The 23,170-nt window shown below is 57.6% G+C and overlaps 3 protein-coding genes across 5 annotated transcripts in view; 1 reads left to right on the top strand and 2 right to left on the bottom strand.

Annotated features, from left to right (window-relative positions):
• The first annotated feature begins 4,986 nt into the window (after positions 1–4,986).
• On the top strand, positions 4,987–14,019 carry Tead3 (TEA domain transcription factor 3). Of its 2 annotated transcripts, none has more exons than XM_027389037.2 (13): positions 4,987–5,211; positions 5,339–5,590; positions 6,672–6,736; positions 9,005–9,067; positions 10,000–10,011; positions 10,508–10,645; positions 10,725–10,774; positions 11,119–11,180; positions 11,770–11,882; positions 11,993–12,166; positions 12,428–12,568; positions 12,648–12,800; positions 12,904–14,019. In XM_027389037.2, the coding sequence occupies exons 1-13, from the start codon at positions 5,148–5,150 to the stop codon at positions 13,015–13,017; spliced, it is 1,401 nt and encodes a 466-aa protein (XP_027244838.1). In that variant the 5' UTR covers positions 4,987–5,147; the 3' UTR covers positions 13,018–14,019. The 2 variants fall into 2 exon arrangements, with proteins under 2 accessions (XP_027244838.1, XP_027244837.1); XM_027389036.2 differs by having other exon boundaries at positions 4,988–5,211; positions 11,740–11,882.
• Positions 14,020–14,839: 820 nt separating this feature from the next.
• Positions 14,840–17,290, bottom strand: Rpl10a (ribosomal protein L10a). 2 transcript variants are annotated; one of them, XM_027389038.2, is made up of 6 exons: positions 17,204–17,290; positions 16,908–16,982; positions 16,730–16,810; positions 16,228–16,376; positions 15,190–15,362; positions 14,840–15,049 (listed from the first exon to the last, which is right to left on the bottom strand). In XM_027389038.2, the coding sequence occupies exons 1-6, from the start codon at positions 17,206–17,208 to the stop codon at positions 14,879–14,881; spliced, it is 654 nt and encodes a 217-aa protein (XP_027244839.1). In that variant the 5' UTR covers positions 17,209–17,290; the 3' UTR covers positions 14,840–14,878. The 2 variants fall into 2 exon arrangements, with proteins under 2 accessions (XP_027244839.1, XP_027244840.1); XM_027389039.2 differs by lacking the exons at positions 16,730–16,810; positions 16,908–16,982; positions 17,204–17,290 and adding an exon at positions 16,478–16,681.
• Positions 17,291–18,622: 1,332 nt separating this feature from the next.
• Fance (FA complementation group E) overlaps positions 18,623–23,170 on the bottom strand; it is a gene marked incomplete at its 5' end in the record, with an annotated part of 11,775 nt that continues 7,227 nt past the window's right edge. The window contains 2 exons of the mRNA XM_035451439.1: positions 18,623–19,058; positions 21,189–21,314. Coding sequence (XP_035307330.1) covers positions 18,957–19,058; positions 21,189–21,314 — 228 coding nt within the window. The remainder of the gene's footprint in view (positions 19,059–21,188; positions 21,315–23,170) is intronic.

Here is a 23,170-nt window from a genome sequence, read left to right as displayed (position 1 = left end):
CTAGCCAGGGCCACACAACAGAGACAGGAATGAAAAAGTCTAACACGGTAGATGTTATGACATGGATGTCTTTATTTTTACTCACACTTGCAATCCCCAACACTTGGGAGGCTGAGATGTGAGGATGCCAGCCAGAGCTGCAAAGCTTATATCAAAACCCAATAAGGGGGGAAAAAGTTTAAATGGTGAATTTATGTTCTAATACACAAAACCCTAAGTTGAATTTTTCCTCACACTTGTAAACCCCAACACTTGGGAGTACCACAGGTTTGAGGGTGACCTAGGTTACAGGAGCGAAGACCCGCTTTCAGAAGCAGTGGTGGGGTCAGTGAGGTGGCTCAGTGGGAAAAGTGCTTGCTGCCAAGCCTTAATGACCCGAGGTTGATCTTCAGGACAGATGCGGTGGAAGGACTCTGACCTCCACAGTGCGCTGTGGCGTAAACACGCTCACACACACACACACACATGAAAAAATAACACTATGAAAATATGTGAATATGGATATATATACATATATGTATTATATTTGAAACACAGGAGCTGTTGCCCCTGTGCTGGAGGAAGGGCAAGGTGCTTACAGAGGACACTGAGACTTCAGGTGACATCGACGGCTGCTGCCAGCCCAGTGGGGGGGCACATGTTAACTGAGCTTTGTGGGACCCCCAGGTTGTTCCCCCACACACTGGATCTCTCAGGTTCCCTATACGAAGAGTCCCTGGAGAGCGGCAGGGAGCGGCTGGGAGGCTCTGTCTGCTGGAGGAGGGGGCCGTTCCTGGCCAGGGCTCCTCGGGGTGGTGGAGAGGGGCGGGAACGGTGATTCTCAAATTGGAAGCACATTAGTTGAGCGGGAGAGGGGAGGCACCGCCTCCTCCAGGGGCCTGTAAATTACTCCCTCCTGTGGAGAAGGGGAGCGGGTCCTCCCTTCCCAGCCTGGCAGGGTGTGGCTACTTGGCCGTACCCTCCTGGGTCCTTAGACGGGAGGTGGGGGAGGCATAGAGCATCCCAACCCCCTCCCCTGGCCCATTCTGGTCCCAACCAGAGCTCGGCCACTTGTAGGGTGGGAGCCTCTGGCAGCTGGAGAACAGCTGGCTGCCGTGGGGGTGGGGTGGAGGGAAGAAAGGCTAGGGGGTGGGGAGGCCCAGCGGGCCCTTCCTCCTTGTCAGCCCGGCCGGCCGGGCTGGGGCGCAGGGGATGCGGCTCGGGTCTCTGCAGGGCAGGTAGCCGCTGCAGCCTGCTCAGCTCGGCAGCCGGGGCCACCTGAGCGCCGCTGTGCCCTGGCCGGGGCAGCAGCGCTGGGGGAGCCGGCGCCCCGGGCTGGGCCTTCCCGCTGCGGAGGGGCCACGGGGCCTTTGCAGCCGCCCAACTCTGGCCTGCATTCAGAGCTGCCGGGCCAGTTCTGCCCGTAGATCTGGCCCCGGGGCTGGGAGTGGGCAGCCCGGGCCCCTTATCTCCTTGGGCCTCTTGGCCCCTCCTCGTCACTGGCCCGAGGCCCCTTCTGACCCCCAGGCTGAGGGTCTGGGGGAGGGGGAGGAGGCAGGTGTGACTGTTGTGCAGGCGAAGGGTGAGGTGCGGAAGCCTCGGGACCGAGGAGAGGGTCTGGGGAGGAGGAGGAGCCGAGCCACGCCCCTCCCTCCTCCCTCCCCCTCCTCCCTCGGCCCCTGACTTCCTCCTGCAGTGCTCCTGCGGGTCCCACCTCCTTGCCTCGTCACCTGGGTGCTGTGGACGCAGGCCGGGGTCTTCTCCCGCCTGGGGAGCGGGGTGTGCAGCAGGAGCCGCTCTCTGCGCTCCCCGCACTGCCTGCGCCTGCTGGGTGACGCTTCTGGGACCCCCTGCCCTTTCCATCTGTCTGGGCCCATCTCCCCCTCCATTTCCTGCCCCTCTGTTCCTCCCAGAACGCAGCCTGCACATGGAGGTTGTCTCTGGGGCTGCACTGCTCGCACCCGCCTGCCCTTGAGGCTCGGCCTCCTGGCTCCCAGGTTTGGGGGTGAGCACCCATGCTCCAGGCACCGTCTTCATCCATCGCAGGGACCCGGGGAGGGCGCAGTGGTCACCCTAGTAGCCTCTCATGCCTCCCGAGGGGTGTCTTCTCTGGACGATGTCTGCAGATGAGACTCCTACCCCCAGCCTCTGCCCATGCTGGGCAGTGGAGAGCCCTGACCAGTTGTTTCCGTGGGAGGCTGTTTGGGGGTGCCACCTATGCCGCTCGTGTGGGTGCTGCTCGCTCCTGGGGTGTGTCCTTAGAACCGTGTCAGTGCTGCAGGTGCCCAGGAGCACCTTGACACCCTTCACCCCCAGTGCCCTCCCCCCTCCCCAGCTGCCCGAGATCCCAGCCAGGGGCTGCCCCGCCCCCCCCCCCCCGTCTGTCCCAGCTCCCTGGCTGCTCTGTTCGCCATATTTGGCCACATGCTCCCGCGGGGGCGGGGCAGGACTGACATCACCCAGGAGGGGGGCACGGCCTGGATGTATGAGGGGGAGACAGCCAGAGACTTGGGGGAGGCCGGCAAGTTTCTTCACAAGTCGGGCTGCCGGGTTCCCCTGGGCCTGGCTGTTCCATCCGAGGCTGAGGGCCCAGGGGTCTTATCTCAGGGTGGGTCCTCTGACCTTTCCAGCCGTCCTGACAGCTCCCTGGCAGCGGCAGACGGGTACCAGGGGAGGCTACCACCACCAACTGCTGCTCCAATGTCCCTTCCCCAGCCAGCACAGCACCTTGGAGGGTCCATTCCTACTGCAAGAGGAATGGAAGGGTTGTAGACCTAGACAGTTCCTGTAGGGGTGGCTGCCCACTGGCCACAGCGAGGCTCCTGGGTCCTGGTCTTGTGCAGTGGTGTGGGTCCCTTGAAGTTGTTATAGCCACTTGAACTGAGGGGGCTCAGTGTCCTGAACCTCACTTTCCTGTCCACATGGTCAGGGAGTGGGCAGCCAGGGCCTCTCTTCTCCCCATGTACCCTTCCCTCTGTCTCCCGTCTCTGTCACGAACCGGTAACTGTTCAAAACCCAGCTCCGGGGCTGACTTGCTGGGTGTCCTTGGTCAAGTTGTTTAATGTCTCTATTCCTTGGTTTTTCTCATGTAATAAGTAGGATTAATAATAGTACCCCAGGGGCTGGAGAGACGGTTCAGTGGTTGAGAGCACTGGCTGCTCTTCAGGAGGACCCAGGTTCAAGTCCTAGCACCCACATGGTAGCTCAAAACTGTAACTCCAGCTCCAGCGTCCCCATTCAGACGTGCAGGCAGGCAAAACACCAATAAGCATAGACTAGAAATAAATAATTTAAAAAGTAGCACCCCAAAGGGTTACTATAAAGACTGGATGAGTCATTGCTTAAAATTCCCAAATCATACCTGGCATATGGCAAGTACCACTGTTAGAAATATTAAGTCTAGCCGGGCAGTGGTGGCGCACGCCTTTAATCCCAGCACTCGGGAGGCAGAGGCAGGTGGATCTCTGTGAGTTTGAGACCAACCTGGTCTACAAGAGCGAGTTCCAGGACAGGCTCCAAAACAATACAGAGAAACCCTGTCTGGAAAAAAATATTAAATCTAAACCTGATGTCTAGAGCTGTCTGCAGTTATATATATGCTTCGGTTATCCTACCACCTGGGAGGCTGAGGCAGATGAACGGCCAGCTTGGGCTACACAGTGAGACCTGCCTCTAACATAGATAAGTAAAATGAGCTCCAAGCTCAGCATTTGTTCAGACACTGCCGTGTGGGTGTGGGGGTGGGGGTGTGGGGGTGTGGTGGGGGGGTGTCTGTCTGGTCAGTGTAGCTCTGGCTGTCCAGAGATCTGCCTGCCTCTGCCTCCTGAGTTCAGGCATTAAAGGCGTGCACCACCACACCACAGATAGTCTTTCTCGCTTACCCACAGCAGAGTGCACCAAGGGCTGGCATCAGATTCTGGTGTTCTGGGGTTGCAGGGGGTATAGATGCTTCTGGGGGACACGGAGGGTGTGTGAAGCAGAGGTGTCCACCTGCCATGTGGGCCAGGACAGGCCTGCCTGTGGGTGGTGAGGAGCTATGGGAACAGGAAGTGGGTGGAAGAGGGCGGATAGGCCAGGCAGAGCCAGGCTGCGGGCTGCGCCTCCTAGCTGGCCACTCCCAGGGCAGCCCCTGGCCTGTGCTAAGGTCCTCAGTGGGGTTCTCTTCAGTTATTTGTGGGGAACGTGAGAACAGCCTTCTCACAGCAGGGGCCTCAGCAGGCCTGCACGGATGCTGGGAGGAGGGGGTAGTGAAGGCCCGGGCTGGGGCTCTCACCTCTGCCCCAAGAGGGCTGCAAACACACCAGTCCTTTCTGGACACTCTGCTTCAGAGCTCCTCCGGCAGTCACGTGCCTGGGAAGCCTCATCTTTCATGTTCCTCTCTGCCTACCTGTGTAGAGACTGAGCAGACGAGCATGGGCCGTGTGCGAGAGGCTCTCAGAGTCCAGGCTGGACTCAGGTGCTGTATGTCTCTGCCCTAGCCTTGCAGCGCTGGTTACTAGCTTATGCCCAAGTTTTTGAGTCAGGGTCTCTGTGTGTAGTCCAGACTGACCTTTGAGATTTGCAGTTTGCCTGTCTTAGCCTCCTGAATGTTGGGATTACAGGCAAACACCATGCCTGGCTCAAACCAGCTATCCTCCTGCCTCGGCCTTCAATCAAGTGCCCGTGATTACAGGTGTGCAGCACCTATATATACTTTTATAAATGGCGACAGGGCGACCTCTCCCCGCTTCTACCTTTATTACAGTTATTCTCTCTCTCTCTCTCTCTCTCTCTCTCTCTCTCTCTCTCTCTCTCTCTCTGTGTGTGTGTGTGTGTGTGTGTGTGTGTGTGTGTGTGTGTGTGTGTGTGAATGAGACGTGAATGCAGACATCAGAGGACAGTTTCCGGGAGTCCACCTATCCCGCCAGCACTCGGGTCCCAGGAACCAAGCTCAGGTCATCGGCCTGGTAGATTCTCTTTGGCGGGGGAGGGGGGTAAAGAGGGGCAAGAAGGTATCACATAGCCCAGGCGGGCTGACCCTGGCCCCAGAAGGGCTGTGTGGTGGGGGAGGCTGACTGCCTCAGCCTTGCAAGTTGGGGATTACACCCCCATACCCAGCTTTTTCAGTGTTAGCGGCCTGGCATTCGTGACTGAAGCAGGGGCAGGCGTTGTTAGCACGGGTGCTGGGGATGGATGGGCTCGGGTCCACCGCTCTTGTCTCCAGTCCTCCAGGGACCATCTATGCTCAGACAGGTAAACTAACTCATCCGAGGTCACACAGCTCTAAACAGGCTTGACCTCTGCCCCTGGTGTGGGGAGCACAGCAGTGTGGCCGCTGGGGTGGGAAAACCCTGCCCTCACGCTCCTCATCTCTGTCCAGGCTCAGGCCGTCCCGGGGGCTCAGGCCCAGAGCCCAGAGCAACCAGCACCATAGCGTCCAACAGCTGGACCGCCAGCAGCAGCCCCGGGGAGGCCCGGGAGGATGGGTCCGAAGGCCTGGACAAGGGGCTGGACAACGATGCCGAGGGAGTGTGGAGCCCGGACATCGAGCAGAGCTTCCAGGAGGCCCTGGCCATCTACCCGCCCTGCGGCCGGCGCAAGATCATCCTGTCGGACGAGGGCAAGATGTACGGTGAGTGCAGTGCGTGGGGCAGGCTCGGTGGGGGTGGGCGTGGCCCCGCCCCGGCCCCGCCCCCTGCTCTCTGTCCCCGGCCAGACCGGTTGGTTGGGGGAGCCCTGGCCGCCTGCCCGGCGGGCGAGTCCGGGCGGGCTCGAGCTGCGTGTGTCTGGGGCCTCCCCCAGCTGTACCTCGCAAACAGGCCGGCCGCAGCCCACACGCGCCCCGCCTCTCCCCGGCCCTGCCGGCTGGAGGTTTCGGGGTGACTCAGGGGGGCAGGAAAACTGGGTCAGTTCAGTGAGCCTCTGAGAGCCTATGGCCTGGTGAGGCAGCACCAGACTCCCCCGACTCCCAGCGCCCAGGACTGAGGGGATACCGCAGGGAGAAGTAGAGGCAAAGGAGCCCACCTCTGCCCAGGCCGGTCCTGAATGCCTGAACCTCACTCTTGGGACAGGAGCGTGTTCTGGGGTGCCTCCCCACATTGCACCCTCACCAATGGCAGGCAGGGCAGCCCCACGGGGTATTTTTAGACAAGGGGTTGGCGGGCAGGGAGGAGCAGTGGGGCCTCTTCTGTCATCACAGAGGAATTTGGGGAATGTGGCAGTTCTGGGGAGGACAAGAGATTGGGGGGCTGAGTGCACACCCTGGAAGCTGACACACACCCTAAGGTATGTGTAGAGAGCCCCTGCCTTGCATAGCCTGATCCCCAAGAGGGTCTCTGCTGAGCGGAGCCCCTACCCTGAGACGGAGTCGTTGTAAGGACCCCACTACACACCTTGTCCCAAGCTACTAGATAAGAGACATGTTAGAGGCCTCCTGCTGCCTTCACCCGAGAAGCCAGACAGAACTGCTCACAGACAGGGGATGAGGGCTGAAACCCACCCACACCCCAGCCTCTGAGCCTTGCTGAGAGTGATGGCCTTGTTGTCTGGGAAGCCTGTCAAGGTCCTCCGTTTTCTGTAGGCCTTCCCCTCCCCCAGGTCCTGGAGGCAGTGTGTAGGGGATCCCAGAGTGAAAAGTGGGGAGGGTGGGGTGGCCAGCCTCTGGTTGGACACTCCTTCTACCCAGTCCTCATTGGCTCTCTCTCTCTGACAAGGTCGAAATGAACTGATTGCACGATACATCAAACTGAGGACGGGAAAGACCAGGACGAGAAAACAGGTAACGAGCTGGCCCTGGCCCCCTGCCACTCCACCCATGGCTGTCTTGGGTTTAGGAACCACAGATTAGCCCACAGGGCCTGCTCACCAGTCAGGAAGATGATCATCGTGTGCCCGGTGGGGTGGAACAGAAACAGTATATAGTAGGACTGGGGTTGGCCTGGAGGAGGGAACACCAGCTCTGCCTCTGGAGGATGTGGGGGTTAACCTGGGAAGGGAGCCTGCCAAGCTGGGGTTCAGCAGATCAGACGTGATAGCAACCCCTACACCCCACCTGTGTTAGCACACACCACTGAATTGCCAAGTGATATAGTTCACAGCATACAGCCACTCAGAGCCGGCTCTGTTGCTGGGATAAAGACCATGATGACCAAAACCACTTCCCAGTAACAGTCCATCACCCAGGGAAGGTGGGCGGGGCAGGACCCTGAAGAGTGGGGTTTGCTGCTTTCTTAGACGACCTTCCCAGGGATGGCACTGTCCAGAGTGGGCTGCCCCCCCCCCCAGCCAATCAAAAAGTGTACCACAGGCTTGTCCACAAGCCAGTCTTGTGGGGGCATTCTCTCAATTGAGGTTCCGTCTTCCCAAATGACTAGCTTGTGTCAAGATGACATAAAACACCGGGCGTTGGTTGCTCACACCTTTAATCCCAGCACTCAGGAGGCAGAGGCAGGCGGATCTCTGAGTTCGAGGCCAGCCTGGTCTCCAAAGAGTGCCAGGATAGGCTCCAAAGCTACACAGATAAACCCTATCTCGAAAAACCGGGGGGGGGGGGATGACCTAAAACTCAAACTAGTGAAGGGAGTCACTGAGCTAGAGGAGGTGGAGTCAAGATTGTCCCCTGACCTAACAGAACAAGCCAGAACCAGGTAGTGCAAAGGAGGGAGGGAGGGAGCCCTGGTGGGGGATGTGGCCCTGCAGCTGCCAGGAGGTGGAGGCTGAGACAGCATCCACAGAGGTAGGGGTGGGGGAGTGGCAACCGCTGTGGGTGAGCTGTGGGTGACCAGTCGAGGGGAGTGAGTTGATCTGAGGTACCTAGGAGAGAGGTCACCTCAACCCCCAGTCCTTCCAGGGGTTGGGATTTAAACTATGCATCCACTTCCCCAGAGAGCTGGGTGTGCACACAAACCCCTCCTGCCCTAACCTCATCCTGGGAAGAGGCAGGAAGCCCTAGGATCCCTGCCTGTCAGTCATTCCTGGGTCTTTAGTCCAGCTGGGTGGCTACTCTGGTCCCTGAGCTCAGACTCCTGAACTTGGAGGGCTGATAAGAGCACACCCTCCACCATGGGTTACTACATGCCAGTAGTAACCTGAGGAGTTTGAGGCTCCAGTGAAAGGAGCCTCCTCCCCCAGACAACACGGACTCTGAGGTCAAGCCCTCAGTTCCCCCAGGCTGCCTTGCCCTGGCTCCTTGGCAACTAATCTGATTGGCGTACGGACACCTATAGCAGTTGAGTACATCTGTGTGCTGTCATTTCCACTGTGACAGGCCACACCCATATTCCCGGGAACCTCTGGTCAGCCCTGGGGAGGGGCTGAGGGGCTGTAAGTTCAGACGGAGTTAAACCCAACCCGGCCACACCTTCAAAGGGGTGTGCCACCATGCCTGGTACAAGGCCTCCATAGTAACCAGACAGCTAAATTCCAAGTTGGGAGTAAGCTCTCTGTGCTTCCAGCTGTCAGAGCTGGCCCTGCCTGGGGAGGTGGTCCCCACTTACGGGTCTGAAGGACCCCTGTGAGAATAGCATGCTGATGAAGCCAAAGGTCCCTAGAAAGCCACACAACCCAGGTTTGAGCGCCAGCTCTGCATCCCGCTGTGTGATCCTGGGTGCATAGCTGAGTCTCTCTGGGCTGTGTTTGGGTCATCTGGAGGAGCGCCCAGCTGGGCGTGTGGTACTGGGGTTCTCAAATCTAGAGCGAAAAGTTTAAAAAAAAAAAAAAAAAGCATCTGTGGCTTCTAATGCTCGAGGAGCCAAGCAGCCCAGGCTAGCCTATGTGGTGTCCTCAGAGGTGGGGGCTCCTGTGAGGGAAGGACCCACCCACTTCACCTGCCTGAGCACATTCTGTCAACAGCCTACACCATGGTGCATAGTGGTCTTTGAGGCCACTGGGGGCTCTTAATTCAAGGTCAAGAAGAAACAATTGACAAGTTCTCCCATTGGACCCTGGTCCCCAAGAGATGAGGCCTGGGGTGCTCGCTCCACCCTGGCCATCCTGGTTGTGCCTCCTCACCATCTGTTTTCCTTTGTGTCGGGGCATACCCCCCTAGGTGTCCAGCCACATACAGGTTCTAGCTCGGAAGAAGGTTCGGGAATACCAGGTTGGCATCAAGGTATGTCGGGTGCCCAGCAGGGCCTCCGGCCTTGGCTGGGCCTCTTCCATGGTGCCTCGCCCATTCTGCACACTGCAGGCCTCTGCCTTGGTTGGCTCTCCAGCCCACAATACCTCTCTCTAGCCTGAGCTCTTTCTTGCTCCCTTCTCTTCTGTCCTGTGCTCTCTCTCTCTCTCCCTACAGGTCTCTAGTCACTTGCAGGTTCTAGCCAGGAGGAAGTCTCAGGAAATTCAGTCCAGGCTGAAGGTATGGCCCCTGCCACTTGGCCTAGCTCTGCCTAGAACAGGGCTGAGGAACTGAGAGGGCCTGAGACACACAGTGACAGCAGTAAGTCCAAAAGCTCTGTCTGGTGACACTTTAACCCCAGCACTCAGGCAGAAGCAGGCAGATCTGAGTTCTAGGACAGCCAGGGTTACACAGTGAGACTCTTGTCTCAACAAAACCAAAAACAGCCTGTCAGGGTTCCGTGGCCACAGCTCCTGGTGACCTGACGGCAGGTGGCCAGTGTCTGAGAGCTACTCTAGCCTGCCTCTCCTCTGCCCCCCCCCCTTTTCTCCTGACTGTTGCTTGCTAATGGCTTGGGGACTTGAGGGAGGATATGAAGGGTGTTGGCTGGCAGCTCAGTAGAGGTGGGATGAGAGAGTTCCTGACTAAGACTTTCAGTCTGTGCTTGGGTATCTGCCCCGTTTTCCCTGCCTCTAAGTCTCCCAAGCCTATGGCTGAGTTCTAGGAGGGACAGACAGACCCATGATCCTAACTTTTCTTCATCCTCACCTTACCAGGGCACCCCCTGGCTGGCAAGCACTGCCTTTTGACTTTCTTGGGAGCTGACAGCCAGGGCACAGGGTGGGGGTATGGCCCCCCCAAAAACCATGTTCCCTCCCCCTGAGAGCCCTCATGTATCTAATCCTCTGTCCCTTTCTCCTTCACAGGCCATGAACCTGGTAAGTGGCCCGGCACCCCTGAGGGGAGGGCTTGAGAGACCTGGGGGACAGAGCAGCGGGGTGGCACAGTGGTGGAGTGCTCACCAGGCATGCTCAGCATAGAAACCAAACCAAAGCACTAAAGGGTGAATTGTGACGTGAGTTTGGTTTCATAGAGAAGTCACAGATAGTTTGAGTATCGAGGAGGAGTGTCTACACAGATGCTGTGTGTGTGTGTGTGTGTGTGTGTGTGTGTGTGTGTGTGTGTGTGTGACAGATTCGGGCGCTCTGCATTTCAGTATATGAGGGAGGGCCCAGAACCAGGAATTGCAAGGGACCGCCGTACTGGGGTGCAGGATAAAGTCGTATTTCATTCTGTGTGCTGTGCCCAGAAAGGACCGACACCAGGATATTGGGGCTGAGAGAGGGTAGACAGTACTGAATCCATGGCAGAGATGGGCTAAGAATTCCTACCTGAAGGGCCTGGCCAAGACCTCATGTGATCACTGTCCCCCAGGACCAGGTCTCCAAGGACAAAGCACTCCAAAGCATGGCGTCCATGTCATCTGCACAGATTGTCTCTGCCAGCGTCCTGCAGAACAAGTTCAGCCCGCCCTCCCCTTTACCCCCGGCTGTCTTCTCCACCTCCTCAAGGGTATGGGGGGGCTGGGCTGGGGGCTGAGCTGGGGTGTGGCCAGGGTTCCTGGATACTGAGGCCCTGGTTTTGTCCACAGTTCTGGAGTGGCCCCCCTCTTCTAGGACAACAGCCTGGCCCGTCTCAGGAGTAAGCATTGCCTGTATCTCCTATGCGTCCTTCCTGAACCCTGTCTCCTACTGTCACCGTCCCTGTGTTTCCTACTTGGGAGCCTAAGTTAATCCCTGGTTACCACCAGGCAGTGAACAAAGCTCAGGGTTCTCAGTTCTGAGAATATACGGACAGCCACAGTGAATGGCTCTCTAAGGTCGGGAGGGGCGTGTACCCACCAGCTGTGGACGGCGCTGGATGCTGCCATGGAGGAAACAGAAAGGTGGTGGGCTAGTCTGTGCACATTTGCTGAGGGATGCAGGGGAGGGGCTGGGCAGGGGAAGGGTGTCTGGACCTCTAACCTGCCATATTCCTGTCTGCAGCATCAAGCCCTTCGCCCAGCCTGCCTACCCCATCCAGCCTCCCCTGCCACCAACGCTCAACAGTAAGTGTCGCGCCAGGCCACCTAGCACCTGGTACATCTGGTTGTGCCCTTGTGCTTGGGACCTCTGTGTACTTGTACTGGGGTGGGTGGCAGCCATAGTGGGTTGGATTAGGTTTCTGTTCCCTGTAAAGAAAGACACCAAAAGCCGGGCATTGGTGGCGCACGCCTTTAATCCCAGCACTCGGGGTGGGGGGAGGTGGGGGGGAGGCAGAGGCAGGCGGGTCTCTGTGAGTTCGAGACCAGCCTGGTCTACAAGAGCTAGTTCCAGGACAGTCTCCAAAGCCACAGAGAAACCCTGTCTCGAAAAACTAAAGAGAGAGAGAGAGAGAGAAAGAGAGAGAGAGAGAGAGAGAGAGAGAGAGAGAGAAACACCAAAATCTTAGCAGTATTCCACTCTAGGTGGTGGCACTTGTTTTCTTTGAAAACACCTTGTGACTGTCACTTAGGACACCCCTTTGGCGTATAGGCTGTGCGCTGCACATCACCACCCCCTGGAGTAAAGCCCAAGCCTGCTGTCCACGGCGCCTGGGCGGATGAGCTATGTCTGTTACCCTTTTAGATTATGAGTCCCTGGCCCCACTCCCCCCAGCCGCTGCCTCCGCTGCCTCTGCGCCTGCCTGGCAGGACCGCACCATAGCCTCCTCCCGGCTCCGCCTCCTGGAGTACTCTGCCTTCATGGAGGTGCAACGGGACCCCGACACGGTACTGTGGGGATGGTGGGGAGCTCGGCCTGTGATGGAGCACCCAGATCAGGGTCCTTGGGCCTGCAGGTCAACCCCTGCCGGCTGACCCTGGTTCGGCCCTCCCCACAGTACAGCAAACACCTGTTTGTACACATCGGCCAGACAAACCCTGCTTTCTCAGACCCACCGCTGGAGGCAGTGGACGTTCGGCAGATCTATGACAAGTTCCCTGAGAAGAAGGGGGGGCTGAAGGAACTCTACGAGAAGGGGCCCCCAAATGCCTTCTTCCTCGTCAAGTTCTGGGTGAGGCTTCTCCCAGCCCAACATGGGCAGCTCGCCCGGCTCCTTGCCTCTGCTCTCCTCCATGACCAGCGGGCCCCTGGGTGGGACCTTCGGGCCCCTGGGTGGGTGGGCCCGGAGTCCCCTGGGTGGGTGGGCCCGCAGGCCCCTGGGTGGGTGGGCCCGGAGGCCCCTGGGTGGGTGGGTCTGCAGGCCTCTGGAGGCATGGAGGGGGGAGCAGGAGGATCCCTCCAGCCTCTGCAGCACTTGGTGCCCTCCCCACAGGCTGACCTCAACAGCACAGTTCAGGAGGGCCCTGGAGCCTTCTACGGGGTCAGCTCACAGTACAGCTCGGCCGACAGCATGACCATCAGCGTCTCCACCAAGGTGTGCTCCTTCGGCAAGCAGGTGGTGGAGAAAGTGGAGGTGAGCGGAGGCCTGAGGAGGGGGTGGGGGGCACAGACAGGTCGGTGACACACAGTGATGCTACCGCCTGGCTCTGCAGACGGAGTATGCCCGCCTGGAGAACGGTCGCTTCGTGTACCGCATCCATCGCTCCCCCATGTGCGAGTACATGGTCAACTTCATCCACAAGCTGAAGCACCTGCCTGAGAAATACATGATGAACAGCGTGCTGGAGAACTTCACCATCCTGCAGGTGCGAGCGGGGCTCGGCCGGTCGGCTCGTCTGGACAGGTGTGCGTTGCCAAGCCCCCTGCTCTGCTGAGTCCTGTTTGTTCTCTTGCTCCCTGTCCCCATAGGTGGTCACGAGTCGGGACTCACAGGAAACCCTGCTCGTCATTGCTTTTGTCTTCGAAGTCTCCGCCAGCGAGCACGGGGCACAGCACCATGTCTACAAGCTTGTCAAAGACTAGCGCACCTTTGAGGTCCACAAGGGTGCAAGGCGGACTTCTTCCACACACCTGCCTGCCTGGTCTCCCCGGGTGTGCGTTGGGGGACTCACCCACCCGTGGGTTTCAGGCTGGGACCCAGGCTGCCTCCCTGGCCCCAGCACACATGCTCCCTGCCACTGTTCTGCGCTTTACTGGAGAGAAGAGGGCGGGCTCCGTGGTGATGTGGCCTTCCTGGGCATTGACCCACAGATGACCGGCTCCACCAGGCCTCAAGTGACATCAGTTGGGGATGGAGGGCCCCTACCCTAGGGGAGTGTGATGAGCAGGTGAGGGTAGAATGGAAGCCAGAGAGAGGCAGCTTGTCAGGCTGCCCTGGTACAAGGTGTCAAGCTAGGGGCTGGGCTAACAAGGGCCCACAGCTCTGGGTACCTCCTGGGTACCAGCCTGTTCCCAGGTCCCTAGCACAGCAAACCTGGGTCTCCTGTATCAGACAAAGTGCCAAGAAGGAGGCCCACAGAAGTGGGCAGAGCTAGAGCCCAGGTTCAGCTACCTCCCTAGGACAGGGCTGGCTACCGCAGAGGGGGCTGTCCTGGCAGAGTGGTACGGCTGGGCTGGAGGCTGGACAGGATGCTGCCCCGTCCTCCCCAGCAAATCAGCTAGCAGGCACCCCTCCATTGTGGCAGGGACAGGGAGGCTGGAACTTGAAGAGCCCTTGTCTCCTCCCCCTCCCCTGCTTTGTCCACACCCAGGGTCAACTGTCCTGTCCCCAGGTCAACCTGGTATTTATGAGTGTCAAATGAAGTACTGTGCCCCTCATCCTGCCCGAGCTTTCCTGAAGGTCTTCACCGTTCACACACTGCTCAGGCCACCTCCAAACCCTACCTAGGTTTTATAACTATGTATTTTTGTGTATTTTTAAAATCCAGCTGTGATGGGCTATATTATAAATGGCTCAAGGCGGCAGGGGCCCCTGAAGGCCTGACTTCTGCTTAACAAATTAAAAGCTGTTTCTGGGTCAGGACAGTTGTGTGTCGTGATACCTCCCACCCTGGCCCACCCATCTATGTGGCGCAGGGATGCAGCCACTACCTCACCCATCAACAGCCAGCACCTGTGGCCTTGTGCCCAGTAGCAACTGGAGCTTAGTGCCTTTGGACAAGTAGCTGCTGGTCAAGCTGGCAGGACTCAGAGGCCCTGAGACAGGCCCGGGCTGGAGCGAGAACCGAAGGTCTTCAGCAGTCACTCCTAGAGCCCCCCAGGCTCAACTAGGCATGCTAGTAGCAGCTGAGCACCCCCCACACACACACACACAATGCTCCCTCATGGATAAGGCTCAAAGACAGATGAGCCCATCACATTCCCAGCCTGCAGTGAGCGAGCTCTGGGTAGGGTGTTAGCCTGTGAGCCCCTACAGGACATCAAATGCCTAGTCAACACCAGGATTGAAAATGGACCTTGCCTTTACTGACCACCCAGGCAAGCCTGTCCTAGGCTACTTTGATGCGCCCTTCAGACCCACAGGTGAGGGTTGTTACTTATTTCCCCCTCACCTGTGTAGCTGGCTTTGATCCCTCAAGATGGGCCAGTCAACTTGAAGGCTGGTGTTTAAGAGGTTCCAATGGGGAGAACCTCACAAATGTGTTGTTGCTCATCACAAATGACAGAATTTGGCTCTGGATTTAAGTGGGTGGGTTTGCCCAAACGAAGGAAAAATCCACACCTCTAACTGCACTGAATTAGCCAGCAGCAAGGACGCCTAGCTGTGAGGCAAGCTGGCTGACAGGCACATGCCCTACCGCTGAATCCTGAGGGTGTAAACTGGGCTCACAAAAGCAGCAGAGACTTGAGTTTCGAAAGGATGGTAGCAGGTTTATTGGGTGCCCTAGTACAGACGCTGGGGCTTGCCCATGGTACTCTTGATGTACAAAGCCCGGACATTCTGCCAGTTCTTCTTGAGCAAGGACACCAAGAAATTGACTGCCAGGTGGATGTTGTAGACCAGCTCGTCATCCGTCATCTTCACGTGGCCAACAGCCACAGCCAGACACAGCACCTGCACGGAGGGCAGGCTAGTGAGCGCTACATTCACGTGGCAGCAGCCTGGCCCTCTCCCCGCGACCAAACTATTCAATGCTGTGCCCAAGGCACCTAAAGTTAGCTCCAAAATCCCCCCCCCAAACAACCTAGACCAACCTTCTTCATCTGGAACTTGATAGTAGACTTCACCTCATCAACTTTGGCCACCATGTTTTCATTGTGTGTCAGCAGGGAAGGGAACTTGCCTGCCTTGTTTAGGCCTGGGCCCAGGATACGTGGGATCTGCTTGATCAGGGACTCGGAGGCCAAAAAGGCATCATATTTCTTGGCTGTAAGGAGAAGCCATGGGCTGCTCATATCCAGGGCAGAAAAAGCAGGACCAACCTTTGTAAAATGACCACCAGAGACCCAGAATCTGTGGTACATACACTGCCCAGCACAGAGGGGCCGAGGAGGCTCCCAGCTATTGTAATCCCAAGCACGGCTCACAAGCCAGCTGCAGCTCGACTTGGCACAGAGGCCACCTGAGAAACTGTAAGCAGGACTGCCAATCTACCCAGTAGTAGACAGCCTAAACACTGGAGCATGCGGGCATCAAGTTCAAAGGCTGGGAACCAACTGGGGTCACGTCTATCTGTAAAACCTGGCCCAACAACTACGGCATGAATGACAACGGGGGAGGGGGAAGGCCTGCAACAGAGTCCTGCACACCCACTCAGTAGCCTCACACCCAAGAGAGAAAACGAGGCCGCCCTCCACAGACGGCTAGCCCATCAGACCCAAGTTTTTTTGTGTTCGAGTCAGGGTTTCTCTGTGCAGCTTTGGAGCCTATCCTGGCACTCTCTCTGTAGACCAGGGTGGCCTCGAACTCAGAGACCCGCCTGCCCCTGCCTCCTGAGTGCTAGGATTAAAGGCGTGCTCCACCAATGCCCGGCTCAGCCCCAAGCTGTTAGCATCAACAACTAAACACCCAACAGCTGGGTAGGGGAACTTGTCACACGTGGGAAGGGCCTCAACTGAGCGCCGCCTCCATCAGACGGCTGAGGCTGTTTCGTGGGCGGTCACGTTAGCTCACGTGAGCCCTCTGGGAACGGTCGGTGCCCGGCTGGGCAGGCGGCCCTGGGCTGTGTGTTGTTAAGGCAGCGTGAGAGCCTCTCCGAAGTGAAGCCGGAACGCCGGGCCAGCCGCACCTACCCAGCTTCTTGACCAGCTTCTTGTTCTTGTTGAGCTTCTTCAGCGCCTCGATGTCCATGTGGGGGATGTCTACGGCCTTGGCTTCGTCGCAGTGCTGCTGGTCCCCCAGGACGCACACCGAGAACTTGGGGCGAGGGGTGGACTTGAGCCTGCGTTTGGGGGAGGGACACACGGGTCACGGCCGGGCAGTCCCGAGTGGCCGGGAGGCGGAAGGCGGCTGGGTGGCCGGCCAGCCCCGAGCGCGTCTTACCCGTGGGCGTCAGCTCTAGCCTGGCTTCTCAGGCTAGCCGGCGGGCTCGGCCGAGGCCTCCCCACGCCTCCCCTCTTGTTTTAAGACCCAGGGTGGGGGTCCGTCCAGCCAGCCTGCGCGGGGCAGGGCGCCTGAACTACCCTGGCGCGTCAGTGACCGCGTGCTCGCCTCGGGCTCGGCCGGAGCGGCGAGCGAGGGAGGGAGGCCGCACGGGGACACTGAGGGGCTGGGTGGGGTCAGAGCGGTGCCAACCTGACGGTGCCCGAGAAACGTTTGTCCTTCTGGGGGTCATAGTTCTTCAGGCTGATCTGCAACTCCACCGTTTCCAGAAACCTAGGCGACAGAGGCGACGTCAGCCGGGACGCCCGCCCGCCCGCCCGGGTGGCCCCGGGATGCTCGCCCGCCGCCCGCCCGTGTGGCCCGCGCTCACTTGCGGCGCTTGCGCTGGTTGCCGTGCAGGACCTCCCGCACTGCCTCGTACAGGGTGTCGCGGGACACTTTGCTGCTGCGGGGGAGAAGCGAGGAGGACGCTCAGGCCCCGCCATGACGGGCCCCGGGCCCCGCGGTGACCGCCCAGCCCCGCCGACCACAGCCCGCCGCCCGCCGCCGCCGCGGAGGGGCTCGCGCCGGGGGCCGCGGCCGGGACAGCCCCGCGGAGGGCGCCGGGGTGCCCGCGGGACGCCGCGAGCGCGGATGGCGGCGGATGGCGCCCCGGGAAGTGCCTACCTCATGGCTGCGGAGGCCGCGCGCACCGGAAAAGAGAACAGAGCGCCCTGCGCCTGCGCTCAAATAGCGCTGCCGTTCTCGCGAGAGCTGCTCGTTGGCCCCGCGGCCCGGCCCCCGCTTCGGCGCCGCTGCGCTCGGCCGCTGGGGGCGCCACCGCGCGGCCGCGCCGCGCCAGGAGCCGGGCCGCGGGTGCTGGGCTCCGGTCTGGCTCCTGGCGGAGCTCGGGGCTGGGGCTGGGCACTGCGATCGGATTCCTGCCGCCCCCCTTGCCCCCGCGTCTGCACCAGCTTCCGGGTCTCAGATCCCCAAGCTGACTTCGCACCTCCCTGAATCGGGGACTCCGGAGGGAGCTGCTGTTCCCCACCCAGCGCGGGGCCCCGCTGGAGGGAGCTGTTCCAATTCAGCAGCATGTGCGCTCAATTTTTGCTGTTTTTTTCCAGGCAGGGTTTCTCTGTGTAGCCCCGGAACTCACTATTTACAGCAGACTAGCCTCAAACTCGGACATCGCCTGCCTTGGCCTCCTCGGTGCTGGGGCCACCAGAGCCAGCTGCGTGCTCCCCGCTTTGTGAGCCAGGTACTTGCACAGGTGCAGTGGGAACACAGACGCCAAACAGGCTCCTGGCAGCCACCATGTTGCCCTTTCCGCCTTCGCAGCCCACGGTAGCCCAGGCATCCTTCAGATCCCAGCTCCAATGTTGACTGTGGCTGAAGATCCTGTAGCTCAGTGGTGGAACCAGGCACCAGACTCTGGTTTCCATGCCAGCATTACAACAAAAGTATCAGCCCCAAGCCCCCCCTCAGCAGTACGTAGCCACCCAGGCCGCAGCAGGCCTTGACACTCAACAGGAAGCTCTCACAGGCCTGACTGACCCTAGACTAACTTCACAATTCCAGTGAACAATTTCCCAGTGAACAGGGGTGGTGTGGGTGAGGGAGTGAAGGGGGTTCGGGGGTCCAGAGCTAAAGGGAAAGCAGGCACTGAGTCTAAGGGTGCGCATGCCTCTGTTCGTCTTTAACCATTTGTGTTTGATAGGTGTATGTTTGCACACTTTGTGTTGTGCATGCCTAAGCCTCTGGGAAGCAAACACGTCACTGCACAAATGAGGTCACAGGACAACCTTACACGTGACAACCATGTTGTCTCAGGCTAGGCTGCCCCCCCAAGCTTTGGGGGGACCCTCCTGCCCTCACCTCCATCCTGTGTGCAGGGATGACAGACACCCAGCTGCACATGGGTTCTGGGGATTCAAATTTAAAAACTAAGGCATTCAGCAAGCTCTTCACCCATTCAGCCATCTCCCAACCACACCCACGGACATTGCTCAGGGAGCTTAGGTCAGCCTTACACTGAGTGTGTGAAGATGACCTTGAGTCCTTGATCCTCCGGAGGGCTGGGATTACAGGGGTGAGCCACCATGCTTGGAAGAATTTTTTCTTTTTATTAAAAACTATTACAAAATCATTCAGTTCAGAAACAAAAAAAGGAGGTTCAGAACACCTCAGCACAGGAGTCACCCCAGTACACTGGAACCCAGCTCTCCTGGGACACTACCCATTGACCACTGTCCTCCACCCGCCCTCCACTGTGATCAGGAATGTCAGCCAGCGTGGAGCCTAGGGCCTCCTCTCTGAAGTCAAGATGGCCTCTGCACAGCCAGGAGTGAGTGCTGGGCAAGAGGCAGATGACCCTTGAGCTGGCTGTGCTTAGTGTGTTCGCAGGCAAAGGGTCAGGGAATCATGTCTTTGTGGGTGGTCAGTGGGCCAGCCGTCTCAGCGCTGCCTGCAGGGACTTCTTCAGGAAGGTGGCGTTGGGCTCTAGGGCCACAGCCAGGTCCAGGCGCTGCTGCTCTGTGATCTGGAGAGGGAGTCAAGCTAGGGCTGCAGCAGCCGGTCTCCCGACTCCTCGTCACCCCACAGGCCCTGCTTGGATGGAGAATGGAAGCCAAGGACAGGCCCCTGAGCAATAGAACTTACTACTTCTTGGGATGAGGCAAGCACCAGGAGGACCTGGATTCTAGCAGCTGTAGAGCTCAGAGCAGGCCCTGGTGCCAGGTGGAGGTTCAGCTGTGTCTCACATAGCCCTCCCGACCCTTCCTGGCTTCAGATGACAGAGGTTCCGGGACACTCCACCATGGCCACCACACCCCTCTGACTATGCTTTTTCTTTGTCTTCTCTTGGGATTCAGGCTCCTCATCTCCACTCTCCAACCCCCACACCTCAGCAGACAGAGGCAAAAGTCCTCCCCAGCTGAAGGTCCCTGCAGGCTCCCTATTCCTCTGAGGGGGGCCCTTCTTCTGTGACCTAGGGAAGTCTTTTGGAGGACCAGCACCCCCAAACCTCACAGCACACACAGATTGAGATCCCCACTTTCCTGGGATTGTGGAATCAATAGATGCACCTGTGTGATGACTGACCTTGACTGTCACCAGATACAGCTGGGTCAAGAGGGAGTCTGTGGGGCGTTTCTCTAGATAACACAGTAGGGTCAGCCTATTGTGGGCAGTGCTATCTCTGGCCAGGTGGCCTTAGACTGTATAAAAAAGCAGGCTGAGTCCAGCATAGGGACCCAGGCCTTTAATCCCACTACTTGGGAGGCAGAGGCAGGAGGGTCTCTGTGAGTTTGAGGCCAGCCTGGTCAACACAGAGGGTTCAGGTTAGCCTAGCCTACATAGGGGGGTTCAGGCTAGCTAGAACTACAGAGCACAGCAAGCAGGAAGCCCCAGCACTACATAAACCAGGCCATAGTAATGTACCCTATAATCCTAGCACTCAGATCATAGCAAATCCCGAGCTACATGAGATCTTGTCTAAAAACAAATCAAAACAAAAAGCTCTCTGGCTTATGACCTACAGGGTCCTCTGGGACATGCTGCCAGTCCCAGGTAATGTTAGCTAATCTCTTAGCCTCTACCCCTCATCTGTAAAATAGAGCTGCTACACAGACACTGTGGCAGAAGACAGCCCCAGCAAACAGCAGGCCAAGGTGGCAGGACCACAAGCCCAGGGAGCCATGCCAGGCAGCAGATCCCCATCTCAAAGCAAAAGCAACAAGAAGGAGCTGTGTCTGAGAGCTGATGCATAGCACAGGCTAGCAAGTTCACTGCCTCAGCCACCACAGGGTCTCACACATAGCTCAGGCTAGCCTCCAACTCAGAGATCGCCTGCCTCTGCCTCTTGAGTGCTGGGATTAAAACAGGCATACAACACAGCCACCAGGCTGGCTCTCACACTGTTAGCTCTGGCTGCAATGAGCTACTTGCAGAGATCCCTGGGAAGGGCAGTCTTGGCTCACAAAGGATCCCTTGCCAGGAACATCCTCCTACCAATTCCAGCCCTTGGCCACCATTATGTTTTATGTTTTGGGATGGGAGTGAACCTCTCACATAGTTTGGGCTGGCCTTAACTTCAGCTCTCCCGACTGCCGCCTCCCAGGCACTGAGATTATATGTGCTGCCACGCCCAGTCTACCCCAGGGCTTTGTGGATGGTGGGCAGGCACTCACTCTGTCAACTGAGCAACATCCCAGACCTCCCCCACTTTTTAAAAATTATTTTTGGGGGGCACAGGGTCTCTACAGAGCCCTAGCTGTCCTGGAACTCAACTCTGTAGACCAGGTTGGACTCGAACTCACAGAGATCCTCCTGCCTCTGCTGGATTAAAGGCCTGCGCCACCACTATGCCCATCTTTAGTTTTGTATTTTGTGTTTGTCTCATTATGCAGTGCAGACTGGCCTTGAACTTACAGCAATTCTCCTGCTTCAGCTTGCCCCACACATTCACCTACAAGTCCCAATCCCTAATAAGGCTTAGCTGCCTCCTCCTCCTCGTCTCCAATGCCTGCGTGGGTCCTCACAAGCATGACAACTGAGGGATGGGGTCAGCTAGGGGGAAGGACATCATGATGCTGTTCTAATTTCCCAGTGCCCCACATACCACGACCAACAGAGATGCTGGCCTGACGAATGAGCCCCTGTGGACACTCACACTGGCCTGGTACTTGGTCATCACTGTCAGCAGCAGCTTGGCGTAGGCCATGGAGGTGGTGGCTGTCGGCCCCTGTTTGCAGAGCCTTTGCAGCAAGACATTGAACACCTCAGAGGTCATCTCCACCTGCATGCATGGGGACATGGGACAGAGTCATGGGGCCAGCCCTGGGGTCAACAGCAAGCTCTCCATCTCCAAGCAGGTAGCTGAACAGAGTAGAGTGCTCTCGAATGGGTCTAGAAATTCCTCCACAGACCCATGTGTTGAAGGCTTTGTCCCAGGGTGAAGATGCTGGGAGATGGCAGAGCTTTTAGGTCTGGGGTTTGTCTAAAGGGGACAGTGGTAGCCTGACCCCTGTTGTCCCTCTGCTTCTCAGCTGCTATGACTTGAGCAGCCTACTGACCACGCACTCATTCCACCATAGTGTGCCTCATACAGGCCCAGGAGCAGCGGAGCCAAGCATAGACGGAAACTGTGAACCCAGGCCAACCTTTCTCCTACTGTTTACCTCATAGTAAGGGAAAGCTAACATACCAAGTTAAGCCCCAGTCCCCATAACTGGACAAAAAGGCTCAAGGTCCCTGGAGACTGTGAAAACGATAAATGAAATAGCAACTCACAAAATGCAGCTGCCCTTGCGAAGGCTCAGATCAGTACTATGGGGGAGCCAGTGACTCTAACTTGCCTCAGTTTTAAACCTTAATGACAGAGGATGGTGAGGTCCTGAGGAGCACTGCCAACTCTTCATAATAAGAAATGACCATGGGGGCTGGAGAGATGGCTCAGAGGTTAAGAACACTGAATGCTCTTCCAGAGGTCCTGAGTTCAATTCCCAGCAACCACACGGTGGCTCACAGCCATCTGTAATGAGATCTGGTGCCCTCTTCTCATATCTGCACACTCATATCTGGTGTGCAGATATACATGGAGGCAGAATGTTATATACATAATAAATAAAATCTTTAAAAAAAAAAAAAAAAAGACCACTAAGTTGGGTGGTGGTGGCGCACGCCTTTAATCCCAGCACTCAGGAGGCAGAGGCAGGTAGATCTCTGTGAGTTCGAGACCAGCCTGGTCTATAAGAGCGAGTTCCAGGACAGCCTCCAAAGCCACAGAGAAACCCTGTCTTGAAAGAACAGAAAGACCACTGGCATCAGGTGGCACTCACACTTCACAGGCATCGACTTGAAATCCCACCACAGTTCACGTGGTCTCCTTTTGTGGGATATTTGCACACTGTGTGAAGATGTATTGTTGTGATTGGTGTAATAAAAAAACAGCCAATAGCTAGTCAGGACTAGCTGGGTGGGACTTCTGGGCAAAGAGGGAACTCTGGGAGGAAGAAAGGCGGAGTCCACACCCAGACATGGAGGAAGCAGGATGGGTAGTATGGAAATGAGGAAATGAACTACGTGAAGAATACAGATTTAAAAAAATATGGGCTAATTTAAGTTATAAGAGCTAGCTGGAAACAAGCCTAAGCTAAGGCAGGCTTGCTTAATTAATAATAAGTCTCTGTGTTGTTATTTGTGGGATGGCGGCCCTGATGAGAAAGTACTACTACAGTCTCCACTCACAAAGGAGGACTGGGCACAAACAGCAAGGGTTAGTCACTGTGATGGTCCATCTTCACCCATCAACTCGATGGGCTTAGAATCACCATGGAAACACACTTGTGGTGTGTCTATGAGGGTGTCTCCCAGCACTGAAGAGAATCACCATGGAAACACACTTGTGGTGTGTCTATGAGGGTGTCTCCCAGCACTGAAGAGAATCACCATGGAAACACACTTGTGGTGTGTCTATGAGGGTGTCTCCCAGCACTGAAGATCCTCCCTGAAGATAGGAGCCATCACTATCCCATGGATTGACCCTATCCTAATCCTAGCAGAATGGACCCAGGATTCCTGTCTTTGCTATCTGAATGTGGACCCAGGCCCAGGCTCCTGCCCAAGCCTCTCCCACCAAGACAGGCTGTATCC

Source organism: Cricetulus griseus (genome assembly GCF_003668045.3).
Source record: "Cricetulus griseus strain 17A/GY chromosome 1 unlocalized genomic scaffold, alternate assembly CriGri-PICRH-1.0 chr1_0, whole genome shotgun sequence".
NCBI lineage: Eukaryota > Metazoa > Chordata > Mammalia > Rodentia > Cricetidae > Cricetulus > Cricetulus griseus.
Note: the sequence above shows the minus strand (reverse complement) of the source record. Positions and strands in the feature narration are given on the sequence as shown.